The 23,075-nt window shown below is 32.0% G+C and overlaps 2 protein-coding genes across 2 annotated transcripts in view; both read left to right on the forward strand.

Moving 5' to 3' along the window:
* Positions 1–316: 316 nt before the first annotated feature.
* The window catches only part of LOC146541133 (uncharacterized), a 209,584-nt gene continuing 186,825 nt past the window's right edge, over positions 317–23,075 (forward strand). The window contains exon 1 of the mRNA XM_085195156.1: positions 317–629. The gene's annotated coding sequence lies outside the window, so the exon portion shown is untranslated. The remainder of the gene's footprint in view (positions 630–23,075) is intronic.
* Positions 14,953–16,534, forward strand: LOC146541134 (SOX domain-containing protein dichaete-like). The gene has a single exon (XM_085195814.1). It carries the CDS (start codon positions 15,140–15,142, stop codon positions 15,872–15,874), a length of 735 nt encoding a protein of 244 aa, XP_085051940.1. The 5' UTR covers positions 14,953–15,139; the 3' UTR covers positions 15,875–16,534.

A 23,075-nucleotide genomic window follows, 5' to 3' on the forward strand; every position in this document is an offset into this window, starting at 1 on the left:
TTATCTCTTTTTGGACGTACAACCTTCCTTGTGTGTTCTCCATACAACGTGACTCAGGCGAAGTAATTAGTTCTCAATCAAAAAAAAGGTTAGGTTAGTAAAAATTGATCTAGAAAAAACACAGACTTAGCTGAAACTATTTTAATCGCCACCATACCAGAAGACAATATACAGTTGGCTCATTCTGCAGGAATCCATGGCAGTACGCGAGGAAATTAAGAAATGGCGGTAGTTTGATATAATAATTATGTCAACTGACAGACAAATGCCACGTCAGTCTACCCGTGACCACGCACTACTGTAAAGTGTTCGAAACGTCGGATTTCCAAAAATATATAATCCTAAATATACGCGATTAATCCGGTTAAATAAAAAATAGTTTAATTTAAAATGTGTCATAATCGTGTGAATCAAAGAACTTATTACAAACTTGGTTCTTCTCTCAGCTTCTACGCTAAATAAGAAATAAAATCAAAGTAATTCAAGAAAAAAAAATCATTTTCCACCGTCGAATATTTCCCGATCAGTGTCCAGGGCGGTGCAAATCGAATCATTCGCGTAATTGAGCGCTAATTCGCACTCGAGGCGCCACGCCCGTGGGAGCCGATCGCCGCGGGCTATACCCTCATGTGAGTATGCTTTTGGGTTTTTATGGATAATGGTGCATGGTGAAACATAAAGTATTATTTTAAAATAAAAGATAGATAAAGAAGGTTATTATATTTTTAAATAACTGTTAAATTTGTCCTAATATGAACCCAAAGTTCGGTTAGGTAATGAAGTGTCTGGTAGGACTGGGTTTGCTCTCTGTGCCTCAACTGGTACAATAGCCTAAGCAATTTGTTTTCTATAGATATATATATATATCGCTTTAATTCTATTCTATATTTTTATTTCTATTCTATAGATATCGCTTTAATTTTGCAAAATCTTGTTTGTCATTAATTTATTGAAGATTTAATGTTCAAATTATCTATACAGCGTTGGTTGTTTTTGTGTAAAAGAGAAAGTATAGCAAAAAAGAAAAATTGTAATTTTTATAAATTCCTTATGTATCTATATGCAGATTTATTAACAAATTGTAGGTCTATATAATTCTTTAACATTCACAAGTCACAATCCACATTTGAACATGGCGGGAATTGAACTTGCTTCTTTTGGAGAAACAAAAAGTATTAGATCTACATAATACATACACACCCTATCAGCAACGGCTCCCTTCAGCGTTGCTACCAAAACATCACCCCATGAGAAACCGCGGGCACTACCGAGTACTAACCACTTGAAGATGTAATCGCGCCTTTTTTGTTTTCACCATTTCAACTTCCATCCTCATTGTTTCACGGTATAACGGGCAGTATTTAAAAAATGTTTTTCTAAGGACCTCAAGAGTTTTTCAAGTCGACATTCAACTTTGCACTATTGATATATTTCTCTTTGAAATGAGTTTTTTTTTTATAATTTAATACGATTTGTAATATACCCCAGTAATTTTGGAATTGCTTTCTTGAGAACTAAGTTCAGATCGAGTTTGAGTGTTAAACGTGTTAACTTTTGTATTTTTATTAATAAAAGTTAAAATATAAGAGTCGTTTTGTTTGATTTCTTAGCTATTAAATATTTTTTTTTGTATTACATACAACGCATGTATAAAATATGAGTATTTATTAACGTATGTTATTATAGTAGATGGGCATATATGCATTATACAATAGAAGCTCTACTTGTTTTAATATAAAAAGTCGATAAAATATATTAATTATGTTTGCAAAATTATTGTTTTTCCTATAATAATATTTATTTCACTTGGCTTTTTTTATATTGTTATTTATGCCATATTATTGTATACACAACTAAGCGAATGGGTCATTACTTGTAAGTCTTGTTCTTTACATATAAAATTATAAGGGTATACCCAGAGATTACAATGTTTTTTTAAACGTTCTTAATCTTAAGCGGGACAGACAGAGAGAGTAAGTAGAGTCAATTTATTATATAAGTAATTGTACTAAAAAAATCCTACCTTTATACGCGAATAAACATTATATTATTATCCACACAGAAAACTATAAACGGACATAAAAACTGACAAAGCTGATGCGATACCGCCTCTCAATCCTCGTGCCTCTGGATACAATTCGAAGTTTTTATCTGGACGTAATGTCAGCCTGTCGCATTTCGATTACATTTCATTTTCTGCTACGCTTGCATTTCCATTGAATGTGTCCTTTTTTATTTATTTTTTGTTTTTAATATTAAGATTAATGTAGGCTTAGTGTTTTATTTAAGTGTCTAAAGTAATTTTAATTTAGAAGACTCTGTGAATCAGTCTCTAAATGTAAAGATGAATGGCGATAGGTTGTGGGTTTGATCCCTACATAAGGGGCGAATTTTTTAATGTAAAACAAACTTTTGCACAACTTTGCTAATATAGCCATTTTTTTATTAATGTTTTATTTATCATATCGTAGGAATTTTTGAAAATGATATCTTCATCCTGGTTCCTTACACTCCTTGAGTAAGTTTCAAAATTCACAATTCTACTCCGAGTAGTTCGGCCTAAATTTTTAAAAGTAACTGTTTAGCTAATAACCCCTTTGATTTTTTTTACAAGTGAATATTTAAAAGACAGAAAAACTAGGTACAAAAATGTTTACGATTCTTTATTTTAATAAAAAAATTAACAAAAATACCTTCGTTTTACGATACTCCATTCTCTATTTTGTTCCCAATTTACAATAAGTAAAATTGGACGTAACACTATTTAGGTTTATTAATTACACTGGGAATTCATAAACCCTATTAGGAATAGAACCTATATACAACTACCTATAGCGTACAGCCACATACCTTTCTACTGAACAATTATAGCGCAATCATTTAACCACTTCGCCTTTAATTTTTTTTTAAAAAACAAGCGCAAAAATAAAAAATAAATTCCCTCATAGAAAGCGAACGTGTGAATAACGCGTCTAACATCATTACAGGTACCTATCGTTAATAATAAATATCGATTACAGTGCTCTCAGTGTATACTTACCGGAGCACTCGAGCACTCGAGAATCGAACTCCCTACCCCAACGCTATGAGAACCACTCGACTTAACCTTTGTTTTTGAATAACTTTTATTTTGAACCCAATCTGATAAAACCCAGATTTCTTTCTGTTTATAACTTTGTTAGAGATGTTAAGATAAATAGCTACTGTAGAGCTGGTTGGTATCAATGTTATCTTTGTAGGTCAGTTTTTTTTGTATGGAACCATTATTTTTTCACTGTTTGTATTTGATTTTAGTAGGTACTTGATGTTTCTTGTTTTTCTAGTTCTAGTCCAATATTGTATGGCTATTGAAAGAAAAGTAATTGTCTGTAGAAATTAATTAAAATATTTTGATTTGTAAGTTATTTGCTTAAAGTATTTTTTATTGTAACGTATATTTTATATTTGGTTTAATAAAGTTGTACTGGCGCTATGGTGGTTCACGCTTTGTGTTGATTTGAATCGCACTCTAATATTTCACTTTGTTATGAATTTTCATGTGTAAATGTAATTGGCAACAACGCACAGACGAAACTATTGGTCTTAGCAAGTAGTTTTTTTTCATGTGCATATTTAGATCAGGGAGTGTAGCTCCCCTAAAAGAAATATTTTTTTAAATTCTTACGAGAATGGAATAAAACGGGATTTTCATTTTCCTTTTTAAAGTCCACACAAACTTGCGGGCCACAACTAGTTAAATATAAAGTAGAGCGACAATCACTTTTTTATGAAGTCAGTTAAAAAAGTTGATTACTTAGTTCATCTCAATCTCAACTAATATTATGGAAACTTAAGCTAATTTCTTTTTTGCGATACTGTTGGCGTAAGATGTAAATTATTTGTAACTAATATTTTCATTTTCCTTCAAGCGACAGTTTCCAAGAAACGCAGGTTCAAATCCCGTTACGTGTAATTTTCTATACGTTTTCTAAAAAGTAATTTACCTATAAACATTTTGTTATACCTAGGTAGAGCATACTGAGATAGTACTCAGTGGCTCTCAATCTTTTTTTATTTTTTTTTATTTTATATTGTGTTAAAATAAATAGTATTTTGCATTCGACAAATGTGTAGTATCTGTTATTTTGAAATTAATTGAGAATTAATAATATTATATTATAAATACACTATTTATGCATTTCTGATATGTTTGTAGAAAAATTAGGAGTATAACAAAATTTCCCCTTTTTTTTATAAAAATAGAAAATTTTAATTCAAAAATACTTAGATATATTTTAAACAAGTCTCTCTACTATAAACGGATTAAGGGATAAAACTGTAAAAAAAAAACTGTACCTATGTATTATTTACATTGCAAATTAGCATTGCATACATATTATATATATTTTATTCAGACAACTTTTTCCAAGAATGTTTCTCTACTGCATAGGTTAGTAGAAATAAAAGCTTTGCAAACTCAAAGCTGACTGATCTAAAGCCTGTAATTCAGCTCATTACCGGCGCTACACGATCACGCGGCTAACAATTTGTTTCCAGTCTCTGTTATAGACGTAGATCCATTGCACCGAATATATATAAAATTTGAATATTAGCTAATAAAAAATGATAGTGTAATATTGCTGTTAAGGATGAAAAATGCCAAATTGAATGGTTTTTATTTGTAAATGTAATGTTATATATATTTTTATGTAATTAATCTTTCACGATCTTATTCTCAAGGCACAGGTACCGTTGAGAAGCTATTTAGGAGATACGCTTAGGAGATACATGTAAATAAGTTACTTTTATCTTTGTATACAAAATAATACACCCTATTAATTAATAAAAACAGAAAATAATATTATTATGGACTTTACGAATATAATCATATTAAGAAATAATATTTCAATATTGTCATTTGACTTTCAAGAACTAACTAGTGGGCAGCAATTCCATTTGATCGCCAAACGTCATAATTTATACATCGAATCGAACCCACGACCACTAAGTACAGTATTTATTTGACACGTCATAATATCTCGGAGGTGTTCTATACAATTTAGCTGTCAAAATCCATGTATAATGCAACCGCACTCCTCCAGTAGCTTTAGACTATAATCAGAGGTGTGTGAAAACAGGCAATTGTGTTGCGAGCGCATTGTGGTGTTTCGATTTGTTGATAAATAAGCCATAAATTAGCGTAGTGATTAGTATGAGGGCGGTCTGGGCGGGATTGCACGTGTGGTATTAGGTTTACAGTGTTTTTGATGGGAATTTAGGGAAAAAATGGTAAAATGGCGTATAAATATTGGAAAAAAAATCTATTAAATGTGAAATGTGTAAACAATATTAACCGAGAAGAGAAACTTGAGAAGAGCCAACGAGATATTGCTCTACTTTTTTTTCATATTTTAGTCGTCCAATCTTCTTCTTCAAAGTATAATTTTGATATAAAAATCTTTGAATAAATTGTGCAACTATATTATAAATTAAAACAACTAAAAGCTTCAAACATATTAGACTTATAGGTAACTTAGATAAATTATTACGAATATCTAACATGTCTAAACGTGACCGCATACGTTGCTTACCCAAAGCCAAGCACTGATCCGTTAACCGGATTTGTCCGGTTATAACCGGTTCGGGGCGGTTCCGACGCTGGTTGTATCCGGATTTCGCATGGATAGATACGATGGACACCGGATGCGCATCTAGCGTACATTTTACTACGGGTTAGAAAATTGGGACTTCTCATAGAAATGTTAGAAATAGTATTCGTATTCGTATGTATAAATGTTGAATTTAAATTGCTTAGGTATTGGACTGTGTCTTTAAAATTGGTGAAGTTTTCTACTATTTCAGATGTGATTTGTATGCTTTCATGTGCATTTGGAAATATCTGGCAGCAAAGTGTGGCTCTTTAATGGGTGGATAAAAATTACCTTAAACGAGGACACGGGCTTTTGCCCTTGCACCACAACGATTTTTTATTATATAATCATGTTTTGATATACTTTTTATATTTATTTACCATTTTTTATAAAAAAAGTCCCATATATCCACACATCTTACAAATTCTACGATCCATTATGTTCGTAACAATATTAAAACTAAAACAGTATCACGCCCTATCTATAAGCATGCATTTCAAATGCTTTCGTTCCCTAATGAGCATAATCAAATAGGTGGTAGGGCCTAGGAAGGTACAACGGAAGGGCCCAGGGCCTACAATGACAAGGCGGCCGCGGGCATACACTAATTGTCTAAGTGCATAATGAACTTGTTTGTGACAACCCTGTGCAACTTTGTAACTACTTGCTGTCTAAATTTTTACTTTATATCACAAAAATAGAGCTCAATTTCAATTAAAAATAGGTTTTAGTTAGTCCTTTAGTTACAATTACGATTTGGAACCTTATTTTATAAGCTTTTAAGTAAAAAATTGTTTATTTTTGAATAGTTGTATATAATTAAAGGAAGTACTATTAACATTTCTTGTCACCCTCGGTGTTGTTTATGTGTGGCTCACAGTTATTGTGTTCGCGGGTTAATTAGAAAATTTTGCAAAAATTGAAATAAACTTTAAGAAGCGCTGCTCTTCGTACGTATTCACAATTGTTTGAATAGTATTTGATGTATAGCGTATGATGTGACACTTCGTTAAAAAATATTGTTTGGTGGAACAAAACGTGACTTTGAAATAGATCTTGTTATGTTCGAATTAAAACCGGCAAAGTGCGAGTCGGAATCGCGCATAAAGGGTTCCGTATCGTTAACTATAAAAACAGCAACAAAATGAATGTTTGCTTGGAGCCCCCCGCATAACGGCAACATAAATACATTATTTGTAAGTGTAAGTTTCTAACTATCACCGTTCGTGAATTACAGCCTGGTATCAGACGAACTGACAGACACCAGAGTGTTAGTAATAAGGTTCGGTTTTACCCTTTGAGTATGGAACCTTAAAAATGAGAGGCAGAGAGTTTTGGGTTTTTTTTTTGATAAATCTTTTTTATATGAGACTTTTTAGCGAACTGCATCTTCCATATACATATTATAAAGGAGAACAGACGGAGAAATTAGTTACTGAGTCACTCAATAGCTTCGATTCTCACTCGTTGGAATACATTAATTTAATTTATTTGTTCTTGTAACAAACCAAAGGGCAGCGTTGAGTTCCGCAACACAACTCTCAACAATGTCTTAAAAATTGTGAGGTGGCAAACGAGATCCATCCATATTAAAAAAAGGTTCTAGTAGAATTATTAATGTAAATTTCAGAATTCAAAATTACTTACATCTTGAATTTGAATCAGGTAGTACCTACGCGGACTCAGAAGTTTTTTGTTCTGGAAATTATAAAACGGTAATTTCGACGAGTTTATCGGTAAAAACAAAACAGTAATTATAAAATGGACAAGCCCTCGTCCATTATAAAAAGGAGTTTGAAAAAGGTCTTTAAGCTTAGGACTTAACTTTTAGAGTTAAATGATGAGAGAAACAAAGTAAGCCGTTAGTTACGAACAAATGGTTTTATAGCCACCATAAGGCTTTTAGTGTAATATTAGAAATATTTATTATTTTATTGGTTGTATGCTCGTTATAAAATTATGAATGTATTGTCAAAGACTTTTAGACAAAATGTCTATTATTTATAATAATATTTTCCTTTATGTGTATAGAAAAGGGACTTTTGTTTGAAGAAATTACTTTGCACTTCAATGCTTTGTCATTGTGACAAAACTAATATTTACAATTAGAAAGGAGAAACTGATTACTGTTAAATAAAAAAAAACAGTGTCATGCTTCATCACGTATTGCAGTATAGGTAGAGTCGGGACACTTCGCCGTTTATTAAAGACATTGCGTGTTGATTGGCTGAAGTCCATCCAGTCCTGACAAAACGCGAGTTTTGTCTTACCAGAGCGAAAAAATTATATAGCTAATTACCACGAATAGATATCGAACCCAAAATCAACTGATTGAATTTAACGTCACACGTTATTCTACAGCGCCACGATCATATCATGTTACAAATGGCCCAAGTCAAGATTTTTAAGATTTTCTGACGTATGTTACTAATAAATATAAAATACCTACATAAATACAAATTACATACATACATTTTTTTTATTCTTTTCTAAGCTTCCCAAATATTCAATACATTTTCTCGCTCTATTACATTAGTTCAAGTGCAACGACTTTTTACTGTCCCCAACTTGGAATACCAATCCACTACCATCTCAATCACCAAATACCGCGAAACCACCAGACAAAATTTACAAAACCACAATCACCATTTACAAAACATACCTACCTACCCATATCCACTTTAATTATCCAATACCGACAGCATTACCTTAATAAAATAATATTAAATACTCTGGAGTCACAATGTACACTCGTACTCGTACATTATTGAGATTGCCCGCGAGACGACACGCACAATACGTATTATCATTGGTGGGCATTAACCGAGTGCATTCTGATGAAAAATAATAGACCCCCCCCACATAGGAAGGCTCGGTGGCAACGTTCAACTCGGGTTTAATATATATATTTTTAACTAAGGTTTGGTTAAACTAGCTTTTTAATGCGGTTTTGTCTGTATTATATGGGATACAGATTAAGCTGCATTATGGGGATCATATGGGAGGAGCTAATAGTTGTATATGATATTGATATTCTAAGTGTCCAAGTTCTCTGTCCGTAAGTACAATTGATTATATAATATTTTTTTAATACGAAGCAGTAATTTCTGACATTAACGTGTTCAACCTAACAAATTCTTCTGTTTCATAATATTAGTAGAATTATGGTTTTTGATTAGAAAAATATTGAAATATATATGGTATGGTATAGTTATATGGGCTTTAAGGATATTTTAGTTTAATAAAATCATAATTTCTTTCTGTTCCTTAATTAATATTTTGTATTAGATAATACGTTTTTCTGGTTATTTACAATAGTTTAAAGCAAAGCAAAATAGACAAAGTATACTGAAAAGGCATATATGGAAGAATATTCTATAGAGAAATAGCCACAGTTGGTATATACTTAGGTATTTATTGTCATGAAGTTCTTTATAGTTTTTAATAAAGTACATTTTAAGTAGTACAGAAGTATAATAACATATATTTTTTAAATACAACCATTTTGAAATTAACACAAATTCATACTAGTATCATGAAGTCGAAGAGTTTGTTTGGCTGTATGTACGCTAATTACAGAAAGTTAGTGCTTGAAATTGAAGAAATATTTTGAATATGACATTCATATATGCTATATTACATAATGTTAATCGATTCACTGTACCTACCTGCGGTCCAGTAATTACCATTTCACCGATGGCAAGAAGCCGCAAATAAAAGTTAGTATGTGTATATAACGAAAGTAAAATGTTTATAATAATTTTTTTCATAATTATAGACTCGAAAAAATATATTTATACCACCTCGAGCTCTCCAAGCTTACTAAGTAGCTAATTTTAAATTTAGATTAAAAAACACTATAATGCCTCTCTATGACCTACATGCTGTATTTTTAATACATAATTTACTTCGCAGCCCCGTCGAAATTAAACAAGAAACTCAACTAAAAATCTAACATACTCCCTCATATTTTTTAAAAATGAATATTTAAAAAAGATCGAGGTAGTGGGCCAGTGAAAAAAATTAATGGTATGTAGACTGAGGTGTCATGGGAAATTTGAGTAAATTAAAATAGGAAGATAGGGCGAATAAGGTTGCGGATGCCATTGTCGACGGGAGTAGCAGCTAGCTGCGAAGCAGGCCCCGTTGAAAAACGCCTCGCGTATTGTGCCTTCGTAAGTAATTAGGTGCGAGAACTATTATTGTATAATGTTATTATATTATATGTTGATATATAGAGTTGCCATTTTTTTACATGGCCAAGGAAAGGGTGTTTTTTTTTTAGTTGGCGTTAATTATTTTTAATGATGATATCTACACACAAAGATGTTATATCTTTGTATATTGAGATGTGAATATTTTAAAGGTTTTTGGACGTCTGACTTCAATATTTTCATAATATTGTTGTGTTATGAAAGAAATATCCTTTTAAAATTAAGCAATATAGAATTCAGTTTCGCTTCAACCTAACATTATAACTGCATTAAGGTTTAATTCCGTGGGTGGTGGAATTAGTTTTTAACATATCCAAATTCGAACCCGACTGCCCAAGTGCTCGTCGCCAATTAAGTCATACGTTCCTATCAAGCTACCTTAAGATTTATAAACAACTTTGTATGGAGATTTTATATATAGTGGTCACTCACGATTTTGTACGTTTCCCGTCCTCTCTCCGTGTAGTGCTCCCCTGCCCTCCATACATGCTAAATTATAACTTTCTAAGTCTGATAGGATTGTCTGTGTGTTTTTTTGCCAATTACGCAGTAACGGTAGCTATGTGAAATCTTGCAAGCTGAATTTGACCCTCCTCCCATTATATGATTGAACTGAAATTTGGATTATGACTTCAGTTCTTATTATATGTAATCAATATTATTGTTATTTCAAAATGGCCGCCGGATTAAAATGGTGGATTACAAAGTTTTACACAACCCATCTAATGTGGGTATCAAATGAAATGGCTTGATTTGTACAATACAAAAACTTTTTGTTTTTGTTTTGTTTTGAAAACAAAAAGTTTTTTTAAAAAAGGCTTTTTTAATTAATATATTATGTACCTATACCTACATAAAAAAACCTATTCTCAGTGAGTATATAAAAAGATTGAATTCGCAATGATCGTCTACAAATAGAAATGTCTCAACTCTATAAAAATGGCGTTAAATTTTAATAAAATATTAATTTGCTTCAAAAGTTTTAGTTTCAAAAAATAAATGAGCAAATTGCGTAATAGTTGAAAATTACAAACGACATTGTAGTTTTAATGTTTATTTCTGATTTCTTAAGAATGCGTTTCTTTCTTCCTTTCTTTCTTTATCTGTTTTATTTTATGATTGCACTAAAGTTAACTTTTTGAATAGAAAAAAATATCGGCACACGACAACGTTGTAAAACAACTAAATTCATTTTTAAAATGTCTATATTATATTTTAAAATTGTTTTAGTGCTATAGGTTATATTTTTTTTGCCTATATCCGGCTTTGTCAAGAGGAGGACTTGCCACTTATTTTTTACTACAGCTTGACGCTGTATCAGAGTAGGCATCTCGAACTTAGTGTTAAGACACTTCTTTTTCCATTTTTCACCCAGCTTAAAGACGTTGTGGGATTAGCACCGAAACTCTACGTAGCGCTTTGCGCGTTACCGGAGCGTAGCGTTACCGGAGAGAGGGAATGAAAAGATTTCACCATAACGGTGGCAACCGTTACTTGTTTTATAGATTCTTTTCTAAATAAATATCCCTAGCTCGATTCGATACATGCGACCTAGGATCGTTACGTGTACAACCAGGCACCCATTACCCTATGATAGAGTCAATTATTGATCTAAAATCGCCTATTACCTACAGTAAAACTAGATGGCGTTACTAGTCTCATTTTCATTTTATTATAAGAAACTATGTAGACAATATTACTAAATCAAATATTATTAGTTTCTTCCATTTCATGAGAAATAAAATTATACTCGAAAAATATATCTATCCTATATACTTTCCAACAGTTAATGGGCACGGTTACCTAGTAGTATCTAGTAGTAATAATTAAAAAAAAAAAATTGTTTCGGACGTTGGGTTGAGTTTCCAAATCAATATTTTTTGGTAAAATTAGCGGTTGAAAAAAAAAATATTGGGGTTGGAATAATATTATATTGGAAATACATCCATGATACTCTGTATCTAGTACACGAAGTACGGAAACAAATAAATGATTTAATAAAAGATATTTAATTAATTTATTAGATATCTATATATATTTTTTAGTTTTGCATAAAGTAAGCTTTTATACTTTATATAATATATAGATGTTACATATGATATTATCTAATTTGATAGAGCGTTGTTAAATTTGTTAATAAAATTACAGATAGATGGCGCTATTAGTAGCTATAGGTATAACATTAAATGTACATACAATGTTTTTAGATTAGAGGGAGAAAAAGGAAAAGCAAAGTAAAGATTTTTTTTATAAGGTAATGAAATATTTAATATTTTCATTTTCTCGCTCTTGTAACGAGGCAAAGCACGGCGTTGAGTTCCGTAACTCTACAGGAAATGCCTCTAGAATTCGGCGAAAAGCGCAGCACGGAGCAAATATCTCTAAGGTAATAATATCTTGTATATAGCTGATTTGACAGGAAGTAGTTAAAGTCATGACATTCCATTCTCTGTTTTCCGTGTGAATTCGATAAAGTTAAATATTTATTCAAGTGTCTTTTTCTTAGTTTTAAATATTTTGGTTTACTTTAAAAACAGTTATTTCGATGGAAAAAGTACGTTGAAGTATTATTTACATTATAAACTAAAATAATTACAGTATAATTATATATAATTACATACGATATCTGTCATAAGAGCAACACAGTTACTAAAAAATCCATTTAGGTCCCAAAATATCGACTTTCAAACCTAGGAAAAAGAGAAAAATAGAAAATTATCACTAAACCTATAATGTGCCTCGGAAACATCTAACAAAAGATTTATTAAATAACATAATAGTCTACTCTACCATTACTTATATATTTAGTATGAGAGCTTAAATACATTTGGCACGTAGCATTGAAGCAATTTAAACTATCAACAATAAATGACAATAGCGGCTCGTAAGCAATAAAAATTACAAGAAATACCTAGCTTAGGGTATAATTATTATTTTATTATTCCTATAAAGGGGCTTCTTAGAAGTAAGAAGCATTGCTTTACAATGGTAATCGGAGAGATTTGATTTTGAATTCTATTTGTAGTAACATTGGATTGATTTTGCATTGTGTTCGTCTTAAGTAATATTTTTATGATGGTTTCTAATATTTTTATGGTGGTCATCCCGTTAGTGAGTTCAATTGTTTTTGTGCCGCAAATGAACAACGGCAACGGAGCGTGTCTGACGCCTCTAACAAAAGGTATTAGGTAGATGTATAGAGAGGTATACCTATAAAACCCATAAGTAATATCTATACTAAATGACAATAAATAGATTTAATATTTACTTATATACAATTACATTACCGTTAATAATAATAAAAATTAAATAATGGAATGGCCCTTCATTATACCTATGGTTAAATAAATATTTTTTGTAGCACAGATTTAACATCACTTAAAATGAAAATACACTTTAACAACATAAAAGTATTTTTCAATTTGAAAAGTAGTTTGAAAATTTCATCTGGTTAAGAAAATTAATTTAAGACATATCTTAATTAAATGTATAAAGCACTAGAATGGAAATTTAATTCATATAGAGCACGACATTTATTTACAAGAAATTTAACTCATAACTTTTTTCCATAACTCATTTTGTATGATTAACCTAACTCACAATGTTTCGTGAATTCGGCGGGGTGTGGAACGGAAGTGTCTTAATGGGAGCGGAGTACCTTAACACTAGGTTCCCACGTTCCCTCTTTCTTCCTGCTATGTGAAGAATACAGAGTGTAACTAAAAAAACCCCCTACACTAGTTCCTTCGTTCCTACCGTCCTTATAAATAAACGGAAGATAGGTGTAAGGTAGGACTAAACAAAATTGTATATTTGAAATTATAGCTTGACGTTCTATTCCGAGTATAGCAATATAATACGCTACTTAGTTTCTCAGACATTGCCTAACGCCAAACGCCCGCCTTTATTTGACTAGGTATCTGTAAGTGTTTAATTTAATTTGTTCTTATTCCTTTTGAAATTATAACTATTTTTAAGATAATATCATTAAATACTGCCTTTTGTCGTTTTATGGTAGGAATCTTGACAAAAGGCAATGAATAAAATAAAAGAAATTCTAATATTAAATAAATGAAAAATAATTTTATTATTTTAGAGCTAATGAAACTGTATGTTTCATTATTTTCACGCATTGTTCATTAATAACATAAGACTGGTCTTTAAAGGATTTTATTTATGTTAGAACTTTACGAGGTATCGCTTAGCGGTCGTAAATCGTGTAATGTTGATCTATTCACTTCCAACATCCATTTTCTTTATTTTGTATGAAATATGAAATTTTAAGTATTTTTTTTTATGTTTAAAATAATTTCTTTAATTCAATTTTTTTTGGGAAACTGTATTTGATAGATGCTTAATTATTGCTTTAAAGTAATAATTATATTATTTAATGAATCTATTTATTATAATTATCGTTTACACGTGCATCTATCTATAGTATAATCTATCGGTATTAATATAGTGAAGCTGAGAGCTATAGTTCTATATGCAATATATTGGATCACGTTAATTGATTCCATGTAACCCACTGTACCTACCTACCTGCGGTCAGAGCTACCTCGGGTACTTGGAATGTGTCATGTGTTGATGTGTGAGTTACTTCCGTTCGTCTATGGAGGCAAATCCGCAGGCAAAAGGTAGTATAATATTTTTTTATGACATACTATGTCATGACATGACATGTTATTATAATTACGTAGATACTTATTACAACATTTTTATAGATAAATATGCGTGTATCTAAATACTTCTGCATATCAGTAATAAGTATTTGAAATACTGTGCATAAATAAAAAAGTTTGTGGATCTATAAAAAAGTTTGTGTAAGTAGTTCCTTAATTTTATCTCTATTATATGTTATTTAATAAAAAAAATATTCTATATAAAAAGAAATAAAACTTAAACATAAAGGTAAATTTAAGACCGAGTTCTATTACAGCGGTTATATCATGCATAAGAGAGCTTGTGATATGCTTCTAAACAGCTGTACGTTCCGCAGTACCGAGGGGTATTGGTGCGACGAGTAGGGGGCACGAACTGTACGAGGTAGGATAGAGACGCCGCTACTCCGCGAGGAGGGGCTCGAGATGTACTCGCGGGCTACCCATTGGTGGGGGCCACGCCGCCCGCCGCCTCGACCGCGCCCCCCGCCGCCAGGCCCGCGCGGGCACCACGACACACCATCAGTCTACCGCCCGAGTCCGACGCGAAACAGTCTCTCGTCTGTGCTCATTCACCATTGTGCCATAGTAGCTAATGTTCTAACAGAACTCTGTGTTTATTTTATTTGTCAATATGTCGACACTAAGTCATCATCCGTACGCGTTCTCGATGCATCCCGGTATGCTCCCGGAGTACCCGAGCGCGCCGCAGCCGCTGCCTGCCTCCTCGCCGCAGTCGGAGGGTCATATTAAGAGACCCATGAATGCTTTCATGGTCTGGTCGAGGCTCCAGCGTAGGCAAATCGCCAAGGATAACCCGAAGATGCATAATTCGGAAATATCTAAACGTCTCGGTGCCGAATGGAAGTTGTTGACTGAAATGCAGAAGAGACCGTTTATAGATGAAGCGAAAAGGCTTCGTGCACTACACATGAAGGAACACCCGGACTACAAATACAGGCCGAGGAGGAAGCCCAAACCTCCCACACCTGGCTCAGCTCCCGGAGCCGGCGCCTTCCCGAGTTTCCCGCTGCCTTACTTTGCGGGTCCAGCACCCACTGTGGGACCATTAGATGCTCTACCATATCCAGCTGTGCCACCATATTTCCCACATCAGTTAGATCACCTGCAGTTCTCAAAATTGATGGCTCCGACCGCTGAGAAGCTGCCGACGGCGTCCTCGGCTGCCGCTGTGGTATCCTCGTTCTACTCTTCACTATATACGCAACCGGCTCCGCCCAAGCATTTTTCCTCACCCCTGTTCCACCAGTACGGCGCGGCCCCATCTTCGCCGGTATCGCCGGTTACTCCAACGCAGCACAGCCCTCACGACGACCAGCTGAGACGGCCGGTCTCCGTCATATATTGAAGACCAACGTGCCTTCCTTGAAGGACATCCATCTTTTAGGGTATGGCAGTGATGTGTTAAAGTAAAGACGATCAAATGAGGACATTATTTATTGTTTTTAGACTTACGCTTAGTTGAATATTGTACATCCGGTGTGTTTCATATCAGTGCTTGTAAATATGTTGAAACGTAGGCCCGTTAGTGGGTGTCGTATTAAGTTTATTAGACTGTGATTTTTTTGTTTTCGCGCGTCTTCAGATATTTAAGTAGCAGGTTGTTCATATTGTGAAGTGAGATCGGTACCAAAAAGAGATTAATTCATGTACTTATGTAGGCGTCAGTCACAATTCAGTAGCTGTAGTTCTCCATGTGAATTCTGGTTTTTGTTCTTCTATATTGTATTAGCATAACGTGTTAAGTTTAATTAGTTCTGATTTTCCGATGTTTGATCCTCGCAATCGGTTGGCATCGGTTCGTGTAATTAATTTATTACCAGAGTAGATTTACTTGGAGTATTTGTAAATTAGTCGATTTAATTGTAAGTGGAATAGTGGCTATCAAATGTACATACTAGTTTGTAATTCTAAATCGATGTCAGTACCAACGATGTATTATATACTTAATTTGATGAAAGAATTTGTTAACGCCATACGAATAAACAAAATTGTTTTTATTTTATAACTTTGTTTTCTTTTACTTTGTGTTGTTTTACCCTGTATGAATAAATTTGTGTTTTTGCAATAAGTAATTAATTTTTTAATGAGTCAAATTATAAAGAGTATAAAAAAATATTAAGGTCAACAAACACACACACACAGGATAATAATATATCTTTATAGACTTATAAAAAATACTAAAATTTCATATACAACTAAAAATTTTATTATTACCTGAATAATATTGATAACCGAGATTTATCTAATGGTTATATCAGATTTTAGGCAAATCATTTTTCAAAAGCTTAATTTTTTTTAATTATAAAATCAATTTGAACTAACTACGAAATATTTTTAAATCAATTACTTTTAAGTATACAGCTATATTATTAATATGTTATTAATTTAAAAAATACAGAAATTTAATAACTTATGTTTAATAACATTATTTTTTTCAAATAAATTTTATGTACAACTTGTAGAAGTTTACTCGTGTCCGACGGCATTAGGTGATTTACTATTTATTATATGGCGAACTAACAAGCTTAATTTTATTATTTTCGAATAGGTTAATTGCAAGAACTAAAATACAATATACATCTATCATTTCCAAGTCATATTGAAGAAATATAATTACTAATTATTTAGTAAAAGATTGATTATATACACCAATAAATAACTTGAAAAATAAGTATGAGTGTTTTAAGAAAAATACTTTTTTTTTCGAGACACTTTTCGAGTCTAATATTTTTCATAATATTACGATTAAATCGTTATTTTAGACAACTTATTTTCATTTAGTTCATAATAAGATTTTTAAATCTATAATTATCTAAAAGTTTCATAGTAGCAGTGTTGACTTGTGCTTAACATAATGTGATATATTTTAAAGCAAGTATAGCACATATATAGCACGTATAGCAAGCATAATATATTATACATGCACATCATCATCATCATCATCATGCACATCCATGTGCATTATATTCTTACTTAGACAAGTAAAGAAAAAAAATATTAAATATATATATAAAATTCTATTAGCTTAGGTAGGTGTGGAAAATGCGGTGTTAGGCTTATTTACTTAAAAATTACAAAATTACAATTTTTTTGTAGTATTTTATTTGAAAGTTTTAATAACTAATTAATCGATAATAAATGAATGAACCCAAAATAAATAAAATGTTTAAAATCAAAGGTTTTTTTTTAAAAGTACATATAGGTATGTCATCGTTGCACTAAATGAATGTTAATTGAATAATTATTATAATATACATTTAGTATGAACAACGTTTATAAGTCTAAGCAAAGGGAACAATACACGAGCTCGACAGATGGCGCTACTGGTTTCTACGAAAGGATTGTTGGAGAGCTTTATGCGACAGTTCCAAGATATGTATAAAATAAGAATTCCTCATTAAATGTCACTTTCAGTACTTACTGAATATGTATGTTTTGTTTATAATTACAGTATTAATTGTAATTATAAACAAAACATATCGTTTTAAAATAAAATTCATCCGTTACTGTGTGACTTACAAAGAAAGCATCAGCGAAATTACGTGGAGTAGGACGCTGAAATTTGACATGTTCCTATACAAATGTAGGGGGGATATCCTGAAATATCTTCGACAACGGAGACAAAATTTACACGTTTTATATTGTCCATGCACATGAAGTTGCGGTCGGTAACTAGGTTAAATATTAAAAAAAGCTTTCGTTATTAACTGAGTCATTCACAGAAAACTCACCCGGCGTAGAACGCTATAGTTAAGCATGTAGAGTCCTTGTAGAGTGTAGGAGAGTATCTTCTAATAGAGAAATTTTTAACTTTTTATAGAAACTAGGAACAGTACCTATATAAAGTTTTATAATTCATGTTGTTGAAGTTGCGGGTGGATACAAATCTAAATAAAAAGTATCCTTTCCTTACCAGCTGAGTAGCTTATTGAAATTTGGCAAGTAGGTTCCTTGGAACCCATTACATAATAAAAAAAAAATTAAATTTCTTCGATTTTACGCTTCATTGTCCACGCGAAAGATCTTGCAAAGTAAAGCTCATCCATTTATTATATTATATAATATTTACAGTAACATTGCGATCAAATGAAAAAGGATAAGGTATTGTCATTTTGCTTCTCGTTTATTAATAATGTAGGCACTGAATGGGACTCTCGGCCACCCCTTGATATGAACGAACGACGAACGACGAACGACGAACGGTGACGAACTTGGTTTTCAATTTAATAATTACGGCCAGATTCAGAGGATTTTTCAATTCAATTGTTTTAATCTATTTATATTCTATTATATTTTATTCTGTTGTTTTTGTTGAGCTTTTAGAGTGTTGGTGTTAAATGTTTTAAATGTATTTCTTGTAAAATGAACTAATAAACAATTAAAATAACGACATGACAGGATTAACCAATTGATTATTAATTTTTTTTTGGGTTCCGCAACTCAATACAAAAACGGATCATTTTGTTTTTCGTATATCCGTTTGTCTGTCTGTCGTGAGTCTGTTTTCTATTATCTAAATATTATACCGACAAATAAGTACATCTTATCAAATAATTTTTAATTAAATTTAAGGTGCTTGACGAATGTTTGTTTATACTTAACTCTAATTACTTTCCATGATTTTGTTGTCACCTTAATGTTGATATGTTGGTACAACTTTGTCTAATTTATGTTCCACTAATAATTTTATTTTGACTCTTGACTTTTATTTTCTCTTATTGACTTGACTATGTAACTTCACTTTAAAATGCTAGTATTATGGTTTTATACAAAATGTTATTCATAGTAATGAAATAAGAAATATATATAATTTATACCATTATTCTTAGTTTAAATCGCAAAATTAATGGCCACAATCAAAAAAGGATTCCGGAATCGTTTGAATTAATCATTAGTTTACAGGTCATTGTTCAAAGTTGGGACTTCAAAGAAGGTTTTCTTCGACTTAAGTGTGTTTGTCTGTAGCCTCTAAAAGTTGACTTTAACCCTTTTTTAAGCTATATCTCCCTTATAGCAGGATAGGCAGAGGAAATGTAGTGTTAAGACATTCCATTCCTGACTTTTCGGGGGTAAGAAAATTAGTCATTCTTCTGAGTAAAAATCGAACTCACAACCTTCGCTTTTGCATTTAAATGCCGTGCCACTGAGCTATGTCGGCCTCTGATTTATAATATTAAAATACAAATACAATAAAAACAACCATAGTACATTCGATTACGAAAAGTTGTTAATAGTTAATTATCAATACACACATAAAATTTATCTATTAAAGCCCATACACGTCTGTGTCTATATGAAAAGCTTCATTACGAACTATTCATTCAGTCTATTCTGTTAACATTTTATAATGCTACCTTGATAAAGATTAATTGTCGTTTTAATTGCTATATGACGTCACTCAGTCACGAAAATGTCGGTTAAAAAGCAGCTTCACGCTTTTTCCCGTTTTGATGGGTAGGCGCAGGGAATCGTAGTGATAGAAACTCCCTTCCTTATTTTGCAATGATAATTCAACGTCGCACATTGTCTACCAAAGCAAGGAAAGGAAAATAAGCCAGGATAGCTAGAGCGAACCTTGTGGAAGGCACTCCGTTCTCCATTTCCTCTTCAAGTGTCGTGACATTGTTTGTTGTTACCAGATTGAGAAAATTAATATAATTTATTCTTCCAAGAGGGAATCGAATAAAGAACCATCACAAGTTTTAAAATTAAACAATTTAATTCAATCAATAGTTCAATATAAAAGATCACCAACCAATGGCCAGAGTAAAATTTTTCTAACCTTCCATCTTCTGCTATCAAATGATAAATGATATATCCACATACGGCCGTTGCGTTGTCAAGATTAATTAAAGGTGTTTTGCCTTAATATATAGTTAGGCAAGAACGGGTAGCTTTGTATACTTGCGATTGCACAGTCATTATCTTTTATATTATATCTTATTATATCTTTTTGTAAATAGTTCCTTAATATTTTATATATCTATAGTTGTATTTTATTATGAATAGAAATGTTAATAGAAATTTGTAGCATTTTATGATGAAATGTGAGCTTTTGATTGGTTTTTTAGCTTCACATAGTATGTCGCTTAGTTATAGTAAGATAAGCAGAGGGAATCTATTACTAAGACATTCTATTTTCGCTCCTGCGCACGGTTCAATTACCGAGACATTGGGCGAAAAGCGGCGGAATTCAACTCTGCGCTTTGTTTTGTTACTATAGCGATGAAATAAACATATATATTTCATTCATGTGTTCAGTTCAGAACCCAACACCGCATATTGTTTAGAAATTGAGCGAAGAATTGAAAACTGTTATAATATAATCATTCCCACCATTGGATATCGAACCCATAACCGTCGCGATTTAAAGTTCGACGCTGTTCCACTGAGCTATGACGGTCCCAAATAAAGAGATTGGGTTCATTTTTCTTTCCATGGTATTGGTATCAACGATAAGCAACCTAATCTAGTGTTTCCTTTTTACTGCACGTTACACCAGGTTCCCTCTACCTATCCTGCTTGGTGAGACGAAAGGTGAAGCTGTTTTTCCATAGAAAATAAAAAAACGCCTTATTTATTAAATTGGGTCGAAAATAATTGAATATTGAAGGATGTAGGTACTAACGTGTATTGAAACGAGGTATACAAATAACAAATAAAATATTATTTTGTATTTTTCTTGTATTCAAACCCTTATTTCGAGTAGAATTGTGCTTTGAATTTAATACCGTTGATTTTGTATTACGATTCGTTTGTACGATGTTTGAGTGATTTTCTATGTTCAATGAGAATATGTTGAGGTCTTAAAAAAGGGGAGACCATATGGTAAATCAAGAAAGGTCATAGATTCGATTTTTTTTTTTTTTTTTTTTTGGCTTAATTTTTTTCCAGATAGCAGCGTAGTTAGGCCGAGTAGTGATAAGATACTCCGTGCTCTTCTTTGAAAATCAAAACAGCGAATGGAAGAAATGAAAATATTAAATATCCTTTCCTCGAGTGGAAATCGAACTCACAACCTATTGCGACAGTCGCCCCTTTTGCCCCTACACCACGACTGACATCATATCAACATTACTCTGATGTCAATATTCTATTGAACCTTTGAAGGTACCCTAAATAAGGTATACAATATCTATACTTCTATTCTATTCTACTATAGTCTTCTATAATATAACTTTAGTTATAGTAGTCATTCAAAGAAACAATGACATGAACTTTACATTAAGGGCAAAGGTCACTTACAATCATTCTACGGTCACGAGTGAAATTAGAAACAATATGTCAAAGATTGTATAATATTACATATATTCTAATTGAGTTGCTATTTATATGATTTCTCAACTTTGTCTATGACTTTTGGGGTCGTGTACTATAATAATGTCATTTTAATTAAGAAAACTCGAGTACTTTGATTATTATTATTAGCAATTATATTAGTCTATCTCTCTATCTATCTATCTATATATATAAAATCGAAAGGTCACTCATTCATCACAAAATCTCAGAAACTACATGTGCTAGGAATCTCAAATTAAAAAAAAAAAAAAGTTCACGCAGGCGAAGCCGCGGGCGGGCCGCTAGGTTATAATAAAATATAAATTGTTTATTCTTATATTTGATTTGAAGAGTCTGTCGTAGTTTTAATTTTCATTAATTATTTAGAAATTTAATATTTTCGTTGCCTCTGGTAACAAAACAAAGCACGGTGTTGAGTTTCATCGGAGTGTCTTATTATTAGGTTAGCGTGAAATTAAACAGGAATGAATACAAAAATTCTTGTAGGTAAATAATATCGCGTGACTACCACGCGTACGACGGTATCGTCATACGAAGAAAATTATGCCATTAAGCTTTAGTTTCCTCAATAAGCTTATTTTATAGTACAGTCTATAATATTGACCTAATTATTTTATTTAAATCCCTGCTAGTAGTTTTGTATAACTATTTTTATTATCAGCTTCACGCTTTATCACGCTAAAAGGAGAGTAGACAGAGGGAACCTAGTGTAAATACACAGAAAGTGTAGTGTACTATTTCCTTTTTATTAAATTTTTCAGAGAAAGAAAATAGTTTAAATAGGTATAAACATTCCCCCGGGTAGGGATCGAACGCACAACCGTCGCGTTTAGTCGCTGTCCCAATGCGACATGATGGCTTTCGCGCGTTTGGTTAAATTAAAAATGTCTTTATTTTCTAGGAATTCCTTTCACATAATGTTGAATGTTTAATTATTTAGTTATATTTACATAGAACTACTATTTAAGTAGATAGGTACATCATATGTATATAATTTGTATAATTTAAAGACAAACGTACCATCGGACAAGCGTATAATATTTATTAATAGATTTTAATATAAATAATACATTAACACTATTCCGCATTATTACTAATGATTGTCCTTTATTAATATCCATACATTCATTTTGTATAAAGTTAATAAAAACCAATTCTTTTGCATAACAAAGCCCCATAGTTCCGCTAATAGTACCGCCATATATAACACTAACAATATGTACGTCTGTCTGTCACACAAACCACGT

Source organism: Heliconius melpomene, chromosome 1 (genome assembly GCF_056956725.1).
Source record: "Heliconius melpomene rosina isolate 202511_hmr_F chromosome 1, ASM5695672v1, whole genome shotgun sequence".
In the NCBI taxonomy this organism is placed as follows: domain Eukaryota; kingdom Metazoa; phylum Arthropoda; class Insecta; order Lepidoptera; family Nymphalidae; genus Heliconius; species Heliconius melpomene.

What these genes read in the sequence shown, in the direction of transcription:
- LOC146541134 (XM_085195814.1), top strand. Translation starts at nt 15,140, where the DNA reads ATGTCGACACTAAGTCATCATCCGTACGCGTTCTCGATGCATCCCGGT.